This window comes from Hyla sarda, chromosome 8 (genome assembly GCF_029499605.1).
Source record: "Hyla sarda isolate aHylSar1 chromosome 8, aHylSar1.hap1, whole genome shotgun sequence".
Lineage (NCBI taxonomy): Eukaryota > Metazoa > Chordata > Amphibia > Anura > Hylidae > Hyla > Hyla sarda.
The window spans coordinates 16,836,979-16,855,306 of record NC_079196.1 but is presented as its reverse complement, the minus strand read 5'-3'; the positions used below and the strand labels follow the sequence as shown (position 1 = coordinate 16,855,306).

The window sequence follows — 18,328 nt, the reverse complement described above, 5'->3', positions numbered from 1 at the left end:
TATGCTGCAGTCACATCCAGAGCTGCACTCACTATTATGCTTTTATGTTATATGATATCATATGCTACAGTCACATCCAGAGCTGCGCTCACTATTCTGCTTTTATGTTATATCGTATGCTACAGTCACATCCAGAGCTGCACTCATTATTCTGCTTTTATGTTATATCGTATGCTACAGTCACATCCAGAGCTGCGCTCACTATTCTGCTTTTATGTTATATTGTATACTACAGTCACATCCAGAGCTGCGCTCACTATTCTGCTTTTATGTTATATCATATGCTGCAGTCACATCCAGAGCTGCACTCACTATTCTGCTTTTATGTTATATCATATACTGCAGTCACATTCAGAGCTGCGCTCACTATTCTGCTTTTATGTTATATCGTATGCTGCAGTCACATCCAGAGCTGCACTCACTATTCTGCTTTTATGTTATATTGTATGCTGCAGTCACATCCAGAGCTGCACTCACTATTCTGCTTTTATGTTATATCGTATGCTGCAGTCACACCCAGAGCTGCACTCACTATTCTGCTTTTATGTTATATCATATGCTGCAGTCACATCCAGAGCTGCACTCACTATCCTGCTTTTATGTTATATCGTATGCTGCAGTCACATCCAGAGCTGCGCTCCCTATTCTGCTCTTATCCTCCAGTCACCTAAAGAGCTGCACTCACTATTCTATTGTTAAGAATGAATAAAATAGAGTGGTCGGCACTGCGGCTTGAAGTCCGGTGCTGGTGGAGCGGCAATACAATGTAGAGAGAGGTCCCGGCACACGGTAGATTGCTTTACAATGTTTATTTAGCTTTCAGCGTTACTGCAGGCGTCGCGGCTCCCACCTGAGCCGTACATCATGTCTAATCCTCCAGTCACCTCCAGAGCTGCACTCACTATTCTGCTGTTACATCATGTCTTATACTCCACACACCTCCAGAGCTGCACTCACTATCCTGCTGTTACATCATGTCTTATACCCCAGTCACCTCCAGAGCTCCACTCACTATTCTGCTGTTACATCATGTCTTATACTCCAGTCACCTCCAGAGCTGCACTCATTATCCTGCTGTTACATCATGTCTTATCCTCCAGTCACCTCCAGAGCTGCACTCAATATTCTGCTGTTACATCATGTCTAATTCTCCAGTCACCTCCAGAGCTGCACTCACTCTCCTGCTGTTACATTATGTCTTATACTCCAGTCACCTCCAGAGCTGCACTCACTATCCTGCTGTTACATCATGTCTTATACCCCAGTCACCTCCAGAGCTGCATTCACTATCCTGCTGTTACATCATGTCTTATCCTCCAGTCACCTCCAGAGCTCCACTCACTATTCTGCTGTTACATCATGTCTTATACTCCAGTCACCTCCAGAGCTCCACTCACTATTCTGCTGTTACTTCATGTCTTATACACCAATCACCTCCAGAGCTGCACTCACTATTCTGCTGTTACATCATGTCTTATCCTCCAGTCACCTCCAGAGCTGCACTCACTATTCTGCTGTTACATTATGTCTTATACTCCAGTCACCTCCAGAGCTGCACTCACTATCCTGCTGTTACATCATGTCTTATACCCCAGTCACCTCCAGAGCTGCACTCACTATCCTGCTGTTACATCATGTCTTATACTCCAGTCACCTCCAGAGCTGCACTCACTATTCTGCTGTTACATTATGTCTTATACTCCAGTCACCTCCAGAGCTGCACTCACTATCCTGCTGTTACATTATGTCTTATACTCCAGTCACCTCCAGAGCTGCACTCACACTCCTGCTGTTACATTATGTCTTATATTCCAGTCACCTCCAGAGCTGCATTCACTATCATGCTGTTACATTATGTCTTATACTCCAGTCTCCTCCAGAGCTGCACTCACTATCCTGCTGTTACATCATGTCTTATACCCCTGTCCCCTCCAGAGCTGCACTCACTATCCTGCTGTTACATCATGTCTTATACTCCAGTCACCTCCAGAGCTGCACTCACTATTCTGCTGTTACATCATGTCTTATACTCCAGTCACCTCCAGAGCTGCACTCACTATCCTGCTGTTACATCATGTCTTATACTCCACACACCTCCAGAGCTGCACTCACTATCCTGCTGTTACATTATGTCTTATACCCCTGTCACCTCCAGAGCTGCACTCACTATCCTGCTGTTACATTATGTCTTATACTCCAGTCACCTCCAGAGCTGCACTCACTATCCTGCTGTTACATCATGTCTTATACTCCAGTCACCTCCAGAGCTGCACTCACTATCCTGCTGTTACATTATGTCTTATACCCCTGTCACCTCCAGAGCTGCACTCACTATTCTGCTGTTACATCATGTCTTATACTCCAGTCACCTCCAGAGCTGCACTCACTATCCTGCTGTTACATCATGTCTTATACTCCAGTCACCTCCAGAGCTGCACTCACTATCCTGCTGTTACATTATGTCTTATACCCCAGTCACCTCCAGAGCTGCACTCACTATTCTGCTGTTACATCATGTCTTATACCCCAGTCACCTCCAGAGCTGCACTCACTATTCTGCTGTTACATCATGTCTTATACTCCAGTCACCTCTAGAGCTGCACTCACTATTCTGCGGTTACATCATGTCTTATACTCCAGTCACCTCCAAAGCTCCACTCACTATCCTGCTGTTACATTATGTCTTATACCCCAGTCAATTCCAGAGCTGCACTCACTATTCTGCTGTTACATCATGTCTTATACCCCAGTCACCTCCAAAGCTGCACTCACTATTCTGCTGTTACATCATGTCTTATACTCCAGTCACCTCTAGAGCTGCACTCACTATTCTGCGGTTACATCATGTCTTATACTCCAGTCACCTCCAAAGCTCCACTCACTATCCTGCTGTTACATCATGTCTTATACTCCAGTCACCTCCAGAGCTGCACTCACTATCCTGCTGTTACATTATGTCTTACACCCCAGTCACCTCCAGAGCTGCACTCACTATCCTGCTGTTACATCATGTCTTATACTCCAGTCACCTCCAGAGCTGCACTCACTATCCTGCTGTTACATCATGTCTTATACTCCAGTCACCTCCAGAGCTGCACTCACTATCCTGCTGTTACATCATGTCTTATACTCCACACACCTCCAGAGCTGCACTCACTATCCTGCTGTTACATTATGTCTTATACTCCAGTCACCTCCAGAGCTGCACTCACTATCCTGCTGTTACATCATGTCTTATACTCCAGTCACCTCCAGAGCTGCACTTACTATCCTGCTGTTACATTATGTCTTATACCCCTGTCACCTCCAGAGCTGCACTCACTATTCTGCTGTTACATCATGTCTTATACTCCAGTCACCTCCAGAGCTGCACTCACTATCCTGCTGTTACATCATGTCTTATACTCCAGTCACCTCCAGAGCTGCACTCACTATCCTGCTGTTACATCATGTCTTATACTCCAGTCACCTCCAGAGCTGCACTCACTATCCTGCTGTTACATCATGTCTTATACCCCTGTCCCCTCCAGAGCTGCACTCACTATTCTGCTGTTACATCATGTCTTATACTCCAGTCACCTCCAGAGCTGCACTCACATGGCAATAACATTATACCAGAGACACATCCAGAGCTGCAGTCACTCTTCTGTCCTGTAGGCTCTTAGTATCATTATTTTCTAGGTCCTAAATGATGTTTTTTTGTGTTGCAGCCTCATTGCACTGACTGGACTATTGTCACAAACCCTCCGCTGTGTGCACCTCCCTCTGTATACCTGTGGCGGGGCGGAGAGGAGGTACGCCCCCATATTCCGTATGCTCTCTGTAAGTCCACAGATTCTAGGTACTGTTCACACCCGGCATTAGACGCCGCATCAGACCTCACCCATTTCTTTACTCGTTCTGACAGATTCTCCTCCCTGTTTCTTGCATCTGGATCGTCTGCAGTTTGTGGGTTCAGGATCCGGTGGAGATTACAAGTGACGTCCGTCTGGTACAGAACACAACAGGGGGCGCTGTAGAGAGTCCACAGAGAGTTATAGGGAACCTCACCGGACCGGCCCCATGGTTTCAATTCCCATATCCAGGTATGGATGATATTCTTATCATGCGTGATACCGTCTACTGAGCTGATGTATCTAAGCCTACCCTGTTTCCCCGAAAATACACCCTACCCCAAAAATAAGCCCTAGCTGGATTATTGGGGTGGACTGCAATATAAGCCCTACCCTGAAAATAAGACCTAGGGCCAGGGGTACTCAACTGGCGGAACATGGTCCAGATCAGGCCCCCATCCTCCCACAGCCCCCCATCCTCCACACTCCCACAGCCCCCCATCCTCCACACTCCCACAGCCCCCCATCCTCCACACTCCCACAGCCCCCCATCCTCCACACTCCCACATCCCCCACACTCCTGCAGCGCCCCATAAATAAGCCCTACCCTGAAAATAAGCCCTAGTGTGTTTTTTGTGACTAAAATGAATATAAGACCCGGTCTTATTTTCGGAGAAACACGGTATCACATGTTCTACTTTAACCCCTTAAGGACCCAGGACGTACTAGAACGTCCTGGCACCCTGGGCTTTAAGGACCCAGGACGTACTAGTACGTCCTGGTGTTTCTCCGGTCTCTGCCGCGCCCCGGGCAGAGATCGGAAGCGGATGCCTGCTGAAATGCTTCAGCAGGCATCCAGGGCAAACGCCGAGGGGGGCCATGTAGGCCCCCCATGTCGGCGATCGCCGCAAATCGCAAGGGAAATCGCCCTTGCGATCTGCGGCGATACCGGGCTGATCGGGTCTCTGGGACCCGACCGCCCGGTAATTTCGCATGATCCCGGCTGTCACAGACAGCCAGGACCATGCTAACGTATAGGAGCGAGGTGGCAAACCTGCCACCTCCTCCTATACCCTGCGATCTGTCGGTTAGTTAACCGACCAATCGCAGGAGGGGGGCGGTTACTTCCTCCCGTCCTGCCCGGCCCCTTGAAGTCCGGAGAGGACGGGAGGAAGACCGCAGGACGCGGCGGGGGACGGGGGAGTGCTGGGGACCGGCCCCGGTACTTACCTCGTCCCTGAAGACCCGGATCCCGGCGAGGAAGATGGCGGCGGTGGCGACAGGTGAGTAGATCTTCAGCCGCGGTCGGGCCCTTTACAGCAATGCACGTCGCCGTAAAGCGACGTGCATTGCTGTAATGGGACCCTGTAAACTACAACTCCCAGCATGCCCAGACAGCCCTTGGCGTCTGGGCATGCTGGGAGTTGCAGTTTTGCAACATCTGGAGGTCCACAGTTTGGAGACCACTGTGCCCTTCCAGATGTTGCAAAACTACACATCCTCAGCATGCCCTTACTGTCCAGGCATGCTGGGAGTTGTAGTGCTGTAACATCTGGCCCTTCAGATGTTGCAGAACTACAACTCCCAGCATGCCTGGACAGTTTTGGCATACTGGGAGTTGTAGTTTTGCAACATCTGGAGGGCTGCAGCTTGGACACCACTACACAGTGGTCCCCAAACTGTTCTCCTCCAGCTGTTACGTAACCACTACTCCCAATATGCCCTTCGGCTGCCTGGGCATGCTGGGAGTTGTGGTTTTGCAACAACTGGAGGCACACTGGTTGGGAAACATTGTCTGTTTCCTAACTCAGTGTTTCCCAACCCTTGTGCCTCCAGCTGTTGCAAAACTATAACTGCCAGCATGCACTGATAGACTGTGCATGCTGGGAGTTGTAGTTTTGCAACAGCTGGAGGTCCCCCCCCTTGTGAATGTACAGGGTACATTCACATGGGCAGGGGCTTACAGTGAGTATCAGGCTGCAAGTTTGCGATGCAGCAAATTTTGCGCGGCAGCTCAAACTCGCAGCGGGAAACTCGCTGTAATCCCCCGCCCGCGTGACTGTCTCCTAAAAACACTACACTACACTAACACAAAATAAAATAAAAAGTAAAAAACGCTACATATACACATACCCCTACACAGCCCCCCTCCCCTCCCCAATAAAAATGAAAAACGTCTGGTACGCCACTGTTTCCAAAATGGAGCCTCCAGCTGTTGCAAAACAACAACTCCCAGTATTGCCGGACAGCCGTTGACTGTCCAAGCATGCTGGGAGTTTTGCAACAGCTAGAGGCACCCTGTTTGGGAATCACTGGCGTAGAATACCCCTATGTCCACCCCTATGCAAATCCCTAATTCAGGCCTCAAATGCGCATGGCGCTCTCACTTCGGAGCCCTGTCGTATTTCAAGGAAACAGTTTAGGGTCACATATGGGGTATCGCCGTACTCGGGAGAAATTGCCTAACAAATTTTGGGGGGCTTTTTCTCTTTTCACCCCTTATGAAAAGGGGAAGTTGGGGTCTACACCAGCATGTTGGTGTAAAAAAAAAATATTTTTTACACTAACATGCTGGTGTTGCCCTATACTTTTCATTTTGACAAGAGGTATAGGGGAAAAAAGCCCCCCAAAATTTGTAATGCAATTTCTCCCGAGTACGGAGATACCCCATATGTGGGCGCAAAGTACTCTGGGGGCGCACAACAAGGCTCAGAAGGGAGAGTGCGCCATGTACATTTGAGGTGATTTGCACAGGGGTGGCTGATTGTTACAGCGGTTTTGACAAACGCAAAAAAAGAAAAAAAAAACACATGTGACCCCATTTCGGAAACTACACCCCTCACGGAATGTAATGAGGGGTGCAGTGAGAATTTACACCCCACTGGTGTCTGACAGATCTTTGGAACAATGGGCTGTGCAAATAAAAAATTTTGTACAGCCCACTGTTCCAAAGATCTGACAGACACCAGTGGGGGGTAAATGCTCACTGTACCCCTTGTTACGTTCCTCAAGAGGTCTAGTTTCCAAAATGGTATGCCATGTGGGGGTTATTTTGCTGTCCTGGCACCATAGGGGCTTCCTAAATGCGACATGCCCCCGAGCAAAATTTGCTCTCAAAAAGCCAAATATGACTCCTTCTCTTCTGAGCATTGTAGTTCGCCCGTAATGCACTTCATGCCAACTTATGGGGTACCTCCATACTCAGAAGAGATGTGGTTACAAATTTTGGGGGGTATTTTCTGCTATTAACCCTTGCAAAAATGTGAAATTTGGGGGGAAACACACATTTTAGTGAAAATGTATTTTTATTTTTTTACATATGCAAAAGTCGTGAAACACCTGTGGGGTATTAAGGCTCACTTAATTCCTTGTTACGTTCCTCATGGGGTCCAGTTTCCAAAATGGTATGGCATGTGTTTTTTTTTGCTGTTCTGGCACCATAGGGGCTTCCTAAATGCAACATGCCCCCCAAAAACCATTTCTGAAAAACGTACTCTCCAAAATCCCCTTGTCGCTCCTTCCCTTCTGAGCCCTCTACTGCGCCCGCCGAACAATTTACATAGACATATGAGGTATGTGCTTACTCGAGAGAAATTGGGCTACAAATAAAAGTATACATTTTCTCCTTTTACCCCTTGTAAAAATTCAAAAATTGGGTCTACAAGAAAATGCAAGTGTAAAAAATGAAGATTGTGAATTTTCTCCTTCACTTTGCTGCTATTCCTGTGAAACACCTAAAGGGTTAAAACTCTGACTGAATGTCATTTTGAATACTTTGGGGGGTGCGGTTTTTATAATGGGGTCATTTGTGGGGTATTTCTAATATGAAGACCCTTCAAATCCACTTCAAACCTGAACTGGTCCCTGAAAAATAGTGAGTTTGAAAATTTTGTGAAAAATTGGAAAATTGCTGCTGAACTTTGAAGCCCTCTGGTGTCTTCCAAAAGTAAAAACACGTCAATTTTATGATGCAAACATAAAGTAGACATATTGTATTTGTGAATAAAATAAATATTTGGAATATCCATTTTCCTTACAAGCAGAGAGCTTCAAAGTTAGAAAAATGCTAAATTTTCAAATTTTTCATCAAATTTTGGGATTTTTCACCAAGAAAGGATGCAAGTTACCACAAAATTTTACCACTATGTTAAAGTAGAATATGTCACGAAAAAACAATCTCGGAATCAGATTGATAAGTAAAAGCATTCCAGAGTTATTAATGTTTAAAGTGACAGTGGTCAGATGTGCAAAAAATGGCCGGGTCCTAAGGTGTAAAATGGCTGGGTCCTTAAGGGGTTAAAGGGACACTCCGGTGGAAAACATTTTTTTTTTAGGTCTTTATAAGTCAGCTGGTGCCAGAAAGTTAAACAGATTCGTAAATTACTTTTATAAAAAAATCTTAATCCTTCCAGTACTTTTTAGCAGCTGTATGCTACAGAGAAAATTCTGTTCTTTTTGAATTTCTTTTTTGTCTTGTCCACAGTGCTCTCTGCTGACACCTCTGTCCGTGTCAGGAACTGTCCAGAGCAGCATAGGTTTGCTATGGGGATTTTCTCCTGCTCTGGACAGTTCCTGATACGGACAGAGGTGTCAGCAGAGAGCACTGTGGATAAGACAAAAAAGAAATTCAAAAAGAACAGAATTTCCTCTGTAGCATACAGCTGCTAAAAAGTACTGGAAGGATTAAGATTTTTTAATAAAAGTAATTTACGAATCTGTTTAACTTTCTGACACCAGCTGACTTATAAAGACCTAAAAAAAAAAAAATGTTTTCCACCGGAGTGTCCCTTTAAGGTGACCTGATGTATCTAAGCCTATCATTTGTGCTACGTTATGGAGACCGGCTGTATCTAAGCCTAGTATGGGGTGTGAGATGCAGGGCAGATGGAATTACCCTAGGGGCAGATGGCATTAATTCCATGTGTTCGTGACGCCAGGGCGTGGTTTATCCTCAATACCACTCAAAGGAATACCGCTGGATCCTGGGCTAGGCACAGGGGCAATAATGACTCCGATGCCAAGTTACGGACAATGGTAGCTTTACTGAAGGTAGACAGTTGTAATGTCTATGCCAGTGGTCTTCAATCTGCGGACCTCCAGATGTTGCAAAACTACAACTCTCAGCATGCCCGGACAGCCGTTGGCTGTCCGGGCATGCTGGGAGTTGTAGTTTTGCAACAACTGAAGGTCCGCAGGTTGGAGACCACTGGTCTACACAGTTCAGCCTGGGCCCAAGGAGGTGACCAGTGACGCAGAGACCTTAAAGGGTAGCTCCCACCATCCTATATTTTTTTTTCTTCTGTCCCTGCCTATTGCCCATCTATCCCTGCCCCCCTCCCTGCTTTAAATTTTTTTTTTCTATATTAAAAAGATCTTTTTGTCTGCCTGGTAGCGTGCTCACTACCAGGCAAACTTTCCCAGCAGGCAGACGTCACTGATGCCTGCTGGGGTCGACACTTCCGCCCTTAGTTCACTATACAGTGTGCCTCCAGCTGTTTCACCACTACAACTCCCAGCTTGCCCTGACATCTATTGGCTGTCAGGGCATGCTGGGAGTTGTAGTGGGGAAACAGCTGGAGGCACCCTGTGTTGAAAACAATAAGTTAGGGCCATGGGCGCGGCGCTACCCCGTTCCCTCCGTCCCCCCGTGTTAAAACCCAAACCCCCGTGTTGAAACCCCGATCCCCATACATACAAACTGCAGAGTCCAGCAGCATCAGCGGCGTGCAGGGGCAGCATCAGCGGCATGGTGCGGGAGGAGTGGCCGGCGTCTGAGTCCAGGGAGCCAATGCGCTCACTCCCGCCTGTCTGATTGACAGGCAGGGAGCGCAGGCTGAATGAATAAGGACCGATGCCTAGCCAGTAGGAGGGAGACCCCCTAGTGGCCGGTTTTCAAACGTTAATTTAAACATTTTAATAAAAAAAATAAAAATAATGAAAATATATTACAGATATGCTGTAGTACATATGTACTACAACATATAAAAAAAAAAAGTTGATTACAGTGCCCATTTAAGGGCTTGCTGGGACTTGTAGTAGGACTGAACAATGTAATGCAGACCATGTTGACTTTACAGATGACAGGGACTGACTTGACTTGACTGGAGACTGACTAAGCTGTGATTGTAGTTACTTGTAGACTTGACTTGAGGCTCCGATGTCTCCAGACTCTTAGGCTCAACTGCACCTCAGCAAAGACTCAGGGATTTTATAGGGGAGACTCTGGTAGGGTCCCATTGGTCACCCTTAAGTCACCTGGTCACTGATACCTCCTGGGTAACAATCACATGACAACTGGTGATCACATGGGAACATTTCTTAAAGGTATAACACTTCTTTACACACTTTACAGCATAATAAATGGCAAAACGCATGTACATGAGGGGGAGGGGTGTAAGAGGGGCCCAGGGGAAGGCTACCTGGCAGGATAACTAGGGTTCGGGGTAACACCTCCCATACTGGGTCACCACAATAATGTGTGACGAGGCTGAAGTTGGTTTCTTATTCGAGCATTTTCTTATAGATGAATTTGACAGAAAACCCCTTTCTCCTCTTATTCCTCAGCAGTAAACCTGTTTTTTATACATAAATGTTGATTATTTGCGAACAATCAAATTCAGAAAAAAAAATCTAGATTGTTTGTGTTTTTGCTGAAAAAGACGATAGTAAACAATGGATGAAAAATGGATGATTTTAAGGGGTTAAACACCCTGGGGCCTCTAGTATATATACAGAATAAACTGAGTTACTAAAACCACTTCCAGCAATAACAAATAATTAACTTTATTGAATCAATTCTCATAAAAACATAAAAACCGTCCTCAATATCTGGACAATTTAAACTTGCAGGTAAAGTCCGAGCGCAGCGGAGGAATTATACCGCCATATCCCTGCTGAGAGCGACATATACTGTATGCCCAGCCAGACCATATACTAGGAATCATACCGCCATATCCCTGCTGAGAGCGTCATATACTGTATGCATAGCCAGACCATATACTAGGAATCATACCGCCATATCCCTGCTGAGAGCGTCATATACTGTATGCCCAGCCAGACCATATACTAGGAATCATACTGCCATATCCCTGCTGAGAGAGTCATATACTGTATGCCCAGCCAGACCATATACTAGGAATCATACCGCCATATCCCTGCTGAGAGCGTCATATACTGTATGCCCAGCCAGACCATATACTGGGAATCATACCGCCATATCCCTGCTGAGAGCGTCATATACTGTATGCCCAGCCAGACCATATACTGTATGGCTGGGCATACAGTATATGTTGCTCTCAGCAGGGATATAGCGGTATGATTCCTAGTATATGGTCTGGCTGGACAAACAGTATATGTTGCTCTCAGCAGGGATATGGCGGTGTGATTCCTAGTATATGGTCTGGCTGGACAAACAGTATATGACGCTCTCAACAGGGATATGGCGGTATGATTCCTAGTATATGGTCTGGCTGGACATACAGTATATGACGCTCTCAGCAGGGATATGGCGGTATGATTCCTAGTATATGGTCTGGCTGGGCATACAGTATATGATGCTCTCAGCAGGGATATGGTGGTATGATTCCTAGTATATGGTCTGGCTGGGCATACAGTATATGACTCTCTCAGCAGGGATATGGCGGTATGATTCCTAGTATATGGTCTGGCTGGGCATTCAGTATATGACGCTCTCAGCAGGGATATGGCGGTATGATTCCTAATATATGGTCTGGCTGGGCATACAGTATAGCGGAGTACCCCTTTAAATTCCTCAGTTACTTATTCAAAATACTGAAAATGTATATAGTTGGCAAGGTTGGCACCTGTTTTCTTGCCAATATACAGTTTGGGCCAGGCGGGATACAGTTGAGTATTATGGAGGGGCCCTTACTCTTTACATTTCCATCCTTAAGTCAGTGGCCCAACAGCTTTTAACCCCTTAAAATCATCACTTACCACAGCAAACGGCTGTCCGGGCATGCTGGGAGTTGTAGTTTTGCAACAGCTGGAGGCACCCTGGTTGGGAAACACTTATCTAAGCCTATCACGTGTACTACTTTATGGTGACCAGCTGTATCTAAGCCTATTATGTGTGATACTTTATGGTGACCTTCTGTATCTAAACCTCTGATTCAGGATCCATGGGATGGCCTTACCTGAGCCTGGAGACGATTGGCGTGGGGGTAGCGATGGCGGTGATATCCAGCCTGTCCTCTATGGGGTCTTACATCCTATGTGCCCGGATGCTGAACTGTCCTCCTCTCTCTTCACATTCATGTAATCGAGGGATCGGTATGGAGGGGATCGGGAATATCTTATCTGGAATCATAGGCAGCATCTGCGGAGCGGGATCTAATGTACCCAGCGCTGGCAGCGCAGGAATCACACAGGTGACCAGAGAAACCCGTCTGACACTAAATATAAACAGATATTATAGCGGTTATATTCTTGTATAAAGGAGCAGTATTATAGTAGTTATATTCTTGTATATAGGAGACAGTATTATAGTAGTTGTCACGATTCGGCTGGCTGGAGGTGGATCCTCTGTGCCAGAGAGGGATTGGCGTGGACCATGTTGGTGGACCGGTTCTAAGTTGCTACTGGTATTCACCAGAGCCCGCCGCAAAGCGGGATGGTCTTGCAGCGGCGGTAGCAACCAGGTCGTATCCACCAGCAACGGCTCAACCTCTCTGACTGCTGAAGATAGGCGCGGTACAAGGGAGTAGACAAGAGCAAGGTCGGACGTAGCAGAAGGTCAGGGCAGGCAGCAAGGATCGTAGTCAGGGGCAACGGCAGGAGGTCTGGAACACAGGCTAGGAACACACAAGGAAACGCTTTCACTAGGCACAATGGCAACAAGATCCGGCGAGGGAGTGCAGGGGAAGTGAGGTATACATAGGGAGTGCACAGGTGAACACACTAATTAAGCCTGCTGCGCCAATCAGTGGCGCAGTGGCCCTTTAAATTGCAGAGACCCGGCGCGCGCGCGCCCTAAGGAGCGGGGCCGCGCGCGCCGGGACAAGACCGACGGGGAGCGAGTCAGGTACGGGAGCCGGGATGCGCATCGCGAGCGGGCACCTCCCGCATCGCGAATCGCATCCCGGCTGAGAGAGACATTGCAGCGCACCCGGTCAGCAGGTCTGACCGGGGCGCTGCAAATGCGAGGAAGTTGCGAGCGCTCCGGGGAGGAGCGGGGACCCGGAGTGCTCGGCGTAACAGTACCCCCCCCCCTTGGGTCTCCCCCTCTTCTTGGAGCCTGAGAACCTGAGAATAAGACTTTTGTCTAGGATGTTGTCCTCAGGTTCCCAGGATCTCTCTTCAGGACCACAGCCTTCCCAATCCACCCAAAAATTTTTTTTTCCTCTGACCGTCTTGGAGGCCAGAATCTCCTTCACTGAGAAGACGTCAGAAGAACCGGATACAGGAGTGGGAGAAACAGGTTTGGGAGAGAAGCGGTTAATGATGAGTGGTTTAAGGAGAGAGACATGGAAGGCATTGGGAATACGGAGAGAAGGAGGAAGAAGGAGTTTGTAAGAGACAGGGTTGATCTGGCACAAGACTTTGAAAGGACCAAGATAGCGTGGTCCCAGTTTGTAACTGGGGACACGAAAGCGGACATATTTAGCGGAGAGCCATACCTTGTCTCCGGGAGCAAAAATGGGGGGAGTTCTTCTTTTCTTATCGGCAAATCTTTTCATCCGGGATGAAGCCTGTAAAAGAGAATTTTGGGTCTCTTTCCATATGGTGGAAAGATCACGAGTCACTTCATCCACAGCGGGCAAACCAGAGGGCAAGGGAGTAGGGAGGGGGGGAAGAGGGTGACGGCCGTACACCACGAAAAATGGGGACTTAGCAGAAGATTCGGAGACTCTGAAGTTGTATGAGAATTCGGCCCATGGTAGAAGATCTGCCCAGTCATCCTGGCGGGAGGAAACAAAATGCCGTAAATAGTCACCCAGGACCTGATTAATTCTTTCTACTTGCCCATTGGATTGGGGATGATAAGAAGAAGAGAAGTTTAATTTAATCTTGAGCTGTTTACAGAGGGCCCTCCAGAATTTAGACACGAATTGGACGCCTCTATCCGAGACGATATGCGTGGGCAATCCATGAAGGCGAAAAATGTGTATAAAAAATTGCTTTGCCAACTGAGGCGCTGAAGGAAGACCAGGAAGAGGAATAAAATGTGCCATCTTGGAAAATCGATCAACGACCACCCAAACAACTGTGTTGCCACGGGATGGGGGTAAGTCTGTAATAAAGTCCATACCAATCTGTGACCAAGGCTGTTCGGGAACGGGCAGAGGATGAAGGAGGCCAGCAGGCTTCTGGCGAGGAGTCTTATCCCGGGCACAGACAGTGCAGGCTCGCACAAAATCAACAACATCCGTCTCCAGAGTCGGCCACCAATAAAAACGAGAGATGAGTTGCAAGGATTTTTTGATGCCCGCATGGCCTGCGAGATGGGAGGAGTGTCCCCATTTGAGAATCCCGAGACGCTGGCGTGGAGAAACGAAGGTCTTCCCTGGAGGAGTTTGCCTGATGGAGGCTGGAGAAGTGGAGATCAGACAGTCCGGAGGAATGATGTGTTGCGGAGAGACCTCTACTTCAGAGGCATCAGAAGAACGAGAGAGGGCATCGGCCCTAATGTTCTTGTCAGCAGGGCGAAAATGAATTTCAAAGTTAAAACGGGCAAAGAACAACGACCACCTGGCCTGGCGAGGGTTCAGTCGTTGGGCAGACTGGAGATAGGAGAGATTCTTGTGATCAGTGTAAATGATAACTGGAAATTTTGATCCCTCCAGCAGATGCCTCCATTCCTCAAGCGCCAATTTAATGGCCAGTAGTTCTCGATCCCCGATGGACTAATTTCTCTCCGCTGGAGAGAAGGTCCTAGAAAAAACCCCACAAGTAACAGCATGCCCAGAAGAATTTTTTTTGTAGAAGGACCGCTCCAGCTCCCACTGAGGAGGCATCTACCTCCAATAGGAAGGGTTTAGATGGGTCAGGTCTGGAGAGCACGGGAGCAGAAGAAAAGGCAGACTTGAGATGTTTAAATGCGTCTTCCGCTTGTGGAGACCAGGACTTGGGATTGGCATTTTTCTTGGTTAAAGCCACGATAGGAGCCACAATAGTGGAAAAGTGTGGAATAAATTGTCTGTAATAATTGGCAAACCCCAAAAAACGTTGGATAGCACGGAGTCCGGAGGGGCGTGGCCAATCTAAGACGGCAGAGAGTTTATCTGGGTCCATTTGTAGTCCCTGGCCAGAGACCAAGTATCCTAGGAAAGGAAGAGATTGACATTCAAAGAGACATTTCTCCATTTTGGCATAAAGTTGATTTTCCCGAAGTCTCTGAAGAACCATGCGGACATGCTGGCGGTGTTCTTTTAAGTTGGCAGAAAAAATCTGAATATCGTCCAGATAAACCACAACACAGGAATATAAGAGATCACGAAAAATTTCATTAACAAAGTCTTGGAAGACGGCAGGGGCGTTGCACAGGCCAAAGGGCATGACCAGATACTCGAAGTGTTCATCTCTGGTGTTAAATGCAGTCTTCCATTCGTCCCCCCTCCCTGATGCAGATGAGATTATAAGCCCCCCTTAAGTCCAGTTTGGTAAAGATGTGGGCACCTTGTAGGCGATCAAAGAGTTCCGAGATAAGAGGTAAGGGGTAGCGGTTTTTTACCGTGATTTTATTAAGTCCGCAGTAGTCAATGCAAGGGCGTAGGGAGCCATCTTTTTTGGACACAAAAAAAAATCCAGCTCCGGCAGGAGAGGAGGATTTGCGGATAAACCCCTTTTTTAAATTTTCCTGGATGTACTCTGACATGGCAAGAGTCTCTGGAGCAGACAGAGGATAGATTCTGCCCCGGGGTGGAGTAGTACCCGGGAGGAGGTCAATAGGACAGTCATAAGGTCTGTGAGGGGGTAAAGTCTCAGTTTGCTTCTTGCAAAAGACGTCAGCATAGTCCATATAAGCCTTAGGAAGACCGGATACAGGGGGAACCACAGGGTCACGGCAGGGAGTACTGGGAACCGGTTTAAGACAGTCCTTGAGACAAGAAGTACCTGTCACGATCCCGGCTGGTAGGAGGTGGATCCTCTGTGCCAGAGAGGGATTGGCGTGGACTGTGCTAGTGGACCGGTTCTAAGTCACTACTGGTGTTCACCAGAGCCCGCCGCAAAGCGGGATGGTCTTGCTGCGGCGGTAGTGACCAGGTCGTATCCACTAGCAACGGCTCAACCTCTCAGACTGCTGAAGATAGGCGCGGTACAAGGGAGTAGACAAAGCAAGGTCGGACGTAGCAGAAGGTCGGGGCAGGCAGCAAGAATCGTAGTCAATAAGGCAAGCAGGAGGTCAAGTACACGGTATGGATAATCACAGTAACGCTTTCACTAGGCTCAAAGGCAACAAGATCCGGCAAGGGAGAGCATGGGAGGAGATCAGATATAGTCTGGGAGCAGGTGGGAGCCAATTAAGCTAATTGGGCCAGGCACCAATCATTGGTGCACTGGCCCTTTAAGTCTCAGGGAGCTGGCGCGCGCGCGCCCTAGAGAGCGGAGCCGCGCGCGCCAGCACATGACAGCAGGGGACGGGAACGGGTAAGTGACCTGGGATGCGATTCGCGAGCGGGCGCGTCCCGCTGTGCGAATCGCATCCCCGACGGCCATGACAGTGCAGCGCTCCCGGTCAGCGGGACCGACCGGGGCGCTGCGGAGAGAGAGACGCCGCAAGCGCTCCGGGGAGGAGCGGGGACCCGGAGCGCTAGGCGTAACAGTACCCCCCCCCCCTTAGGTCTCCCCTTCTCTTTGTCCGGTAACTGCCTCCCCTGGGATGAGGACACCGGGAAAGAAAGGAGGGTTTCCTCAACGGCAGGCAGTACAGCAGGAGTGGGAATGGGGAGGGAGGGCAGAGGGCGAGGCCTGGCACGGGGCAGTGTGACACCAGGACGGGGGCCATGGAGAGGCACCGAGGCTTGCCTGACTGGACTGGGAGGGGGGGAGAGGCACTTCTTATGGCAGGACGGCAGACCGGTTACAGGGGGAACCACAGGGTCACGGCAGGGAGTACTGGGAACCGGTTTAAGGCAGTCCTTGAAACAAGAGGAACCCCAGCTCTTGATCTCCCCTGTGGACCAATCCAGGGTTGGGGAATGGTGTTGAAGCCAGGGTAGTCCAAGGAGAATTTCGGAAGTGCAATTGGAGAGGACCAAAAACTCAATTTTTTCGTGATGAGGTCCGATGCACATTAGGAGGGGCTCCGTGCGGTAACGCACGGTGCAATCCAACCTGACTCCGTTGACCGCGGAAATGTAGAGCGGCTTGACGAGACGGGTCACCGGGATGCGGAATTTATTCACCAAGGACTCACGAATAAAATTCCCAGAGGCACCAGAGTCCAGGCAGGCCACGGCTGAGAGGGAGAAGTTGGCTGAAGGGGAAATCCGCACGGGCACCGTGAGACGTGGAGAAGCCGGCTTAGAATCAAGAGACACCACACCCACGAGAGCTGGGTGCGAGCGTGCGTTTCCCAGACGTGGAGGGCGGATAGGGCAATCCACCAAGTAATGTTCGGTACTGGCACAGTACAGACAAAGATTCTCTTCCCTACGGCGATTCCTCTCCTCCCGGGTCAGGCGAGACCGATCCACTTGCATGGCCTCCTCGGCGGGAGGCCTAGGCGTAGATTGCAACGGAGACTGTGGGAGAGGTGCCCAGAGATCTAAGTCTTTTTCCTGGCGGAGCTCTTGATGTCTCTCAGAAAAACGCATGTCAATGCGAGTGGCTAGATGAATGAGTTCGTGCAGGTTAGCAGGAGTTTCTCGTGCGGCCAGAACATCTTTAATGTTGCTGGATAGGCCTTTATTAAAGGTCGCGCAGAGGGCCTCATTATTCCAGGATAGTTCAGAAGCAAGAGTACGAAATTGTATGGCGTACTCGCCAACGGAAGAATTACCCTGGACCAGGTTCAGCAGGGCAGTCTCAGCAGAAGAGGCTCGGGCAGGTTCCTCAAAGACACTTCGAATTTCCGAGAAGAAGGAGTGTACAGAGGCAGTGACGGGGTCATCGCGGTCCCAGAGCGGTGTGGCCCATGACAGGGCTTTTCCAGACAGAAGGCTGACTACGAAAGCCACCTTAGACCTTTCAGTAGGAAACTGGTCCGACATCATCTCCAAGTGCAGGGAACATTGCGAAAGAAAGCCACGGCAAAACTTAGAGTCCCCATCAAATTTGTCCGGCAGGGACAAGCGGAGGCTAGGAGTGGCCACTCGCTGCGGAAGAGGTGTAGGAGCTGGCGGAGGAGATGGTTGCTGCTGCTGTAGCTGAGACTGAAATTGCTGTAGCTGTGACTGAAGCTGCTGTAGCTGCGACTGGAGTTGCTGTGTCATGGTGGTCAAGTACGACAGCTGGTGATCTTGTTGGGCGATCTGTCGGGCTTGCTGGGCGACCAGTGTGGGGAGGTCGGTGACAACTGGCAGAGGAACTTC

General features: G+C 48.8%; 1 protein-coding gene across 1 annotated transcript in view; it reads left to right on the top strand.

The window, feature by feature from the left end:
• The window catches only part of SLC23A3 (solute carrier family 23 member 3), a 55,541-nt gene that overhangs the window by 21,056 nt on the left and 16,157 nt on the right, over positions 1-18,328 (top strand). Inside the window, exons 6-8 of the mRNA XM_056535409.1 lie at positions 3,711-3,822; positions 3,908-4,085; positions 11,970-12,223. Of these exons, the coding sequence (XP_056391384.1) occupies positions 3,711-3,822; positions 3,908-4,085; positions 11,970-12,223 (544 nt within the window). The remainder of the gene's footprint in view (positions 1-3,710; positions 3,823-3,907; positions 4,086-11,969; positions 12,224-18,328) is intronic.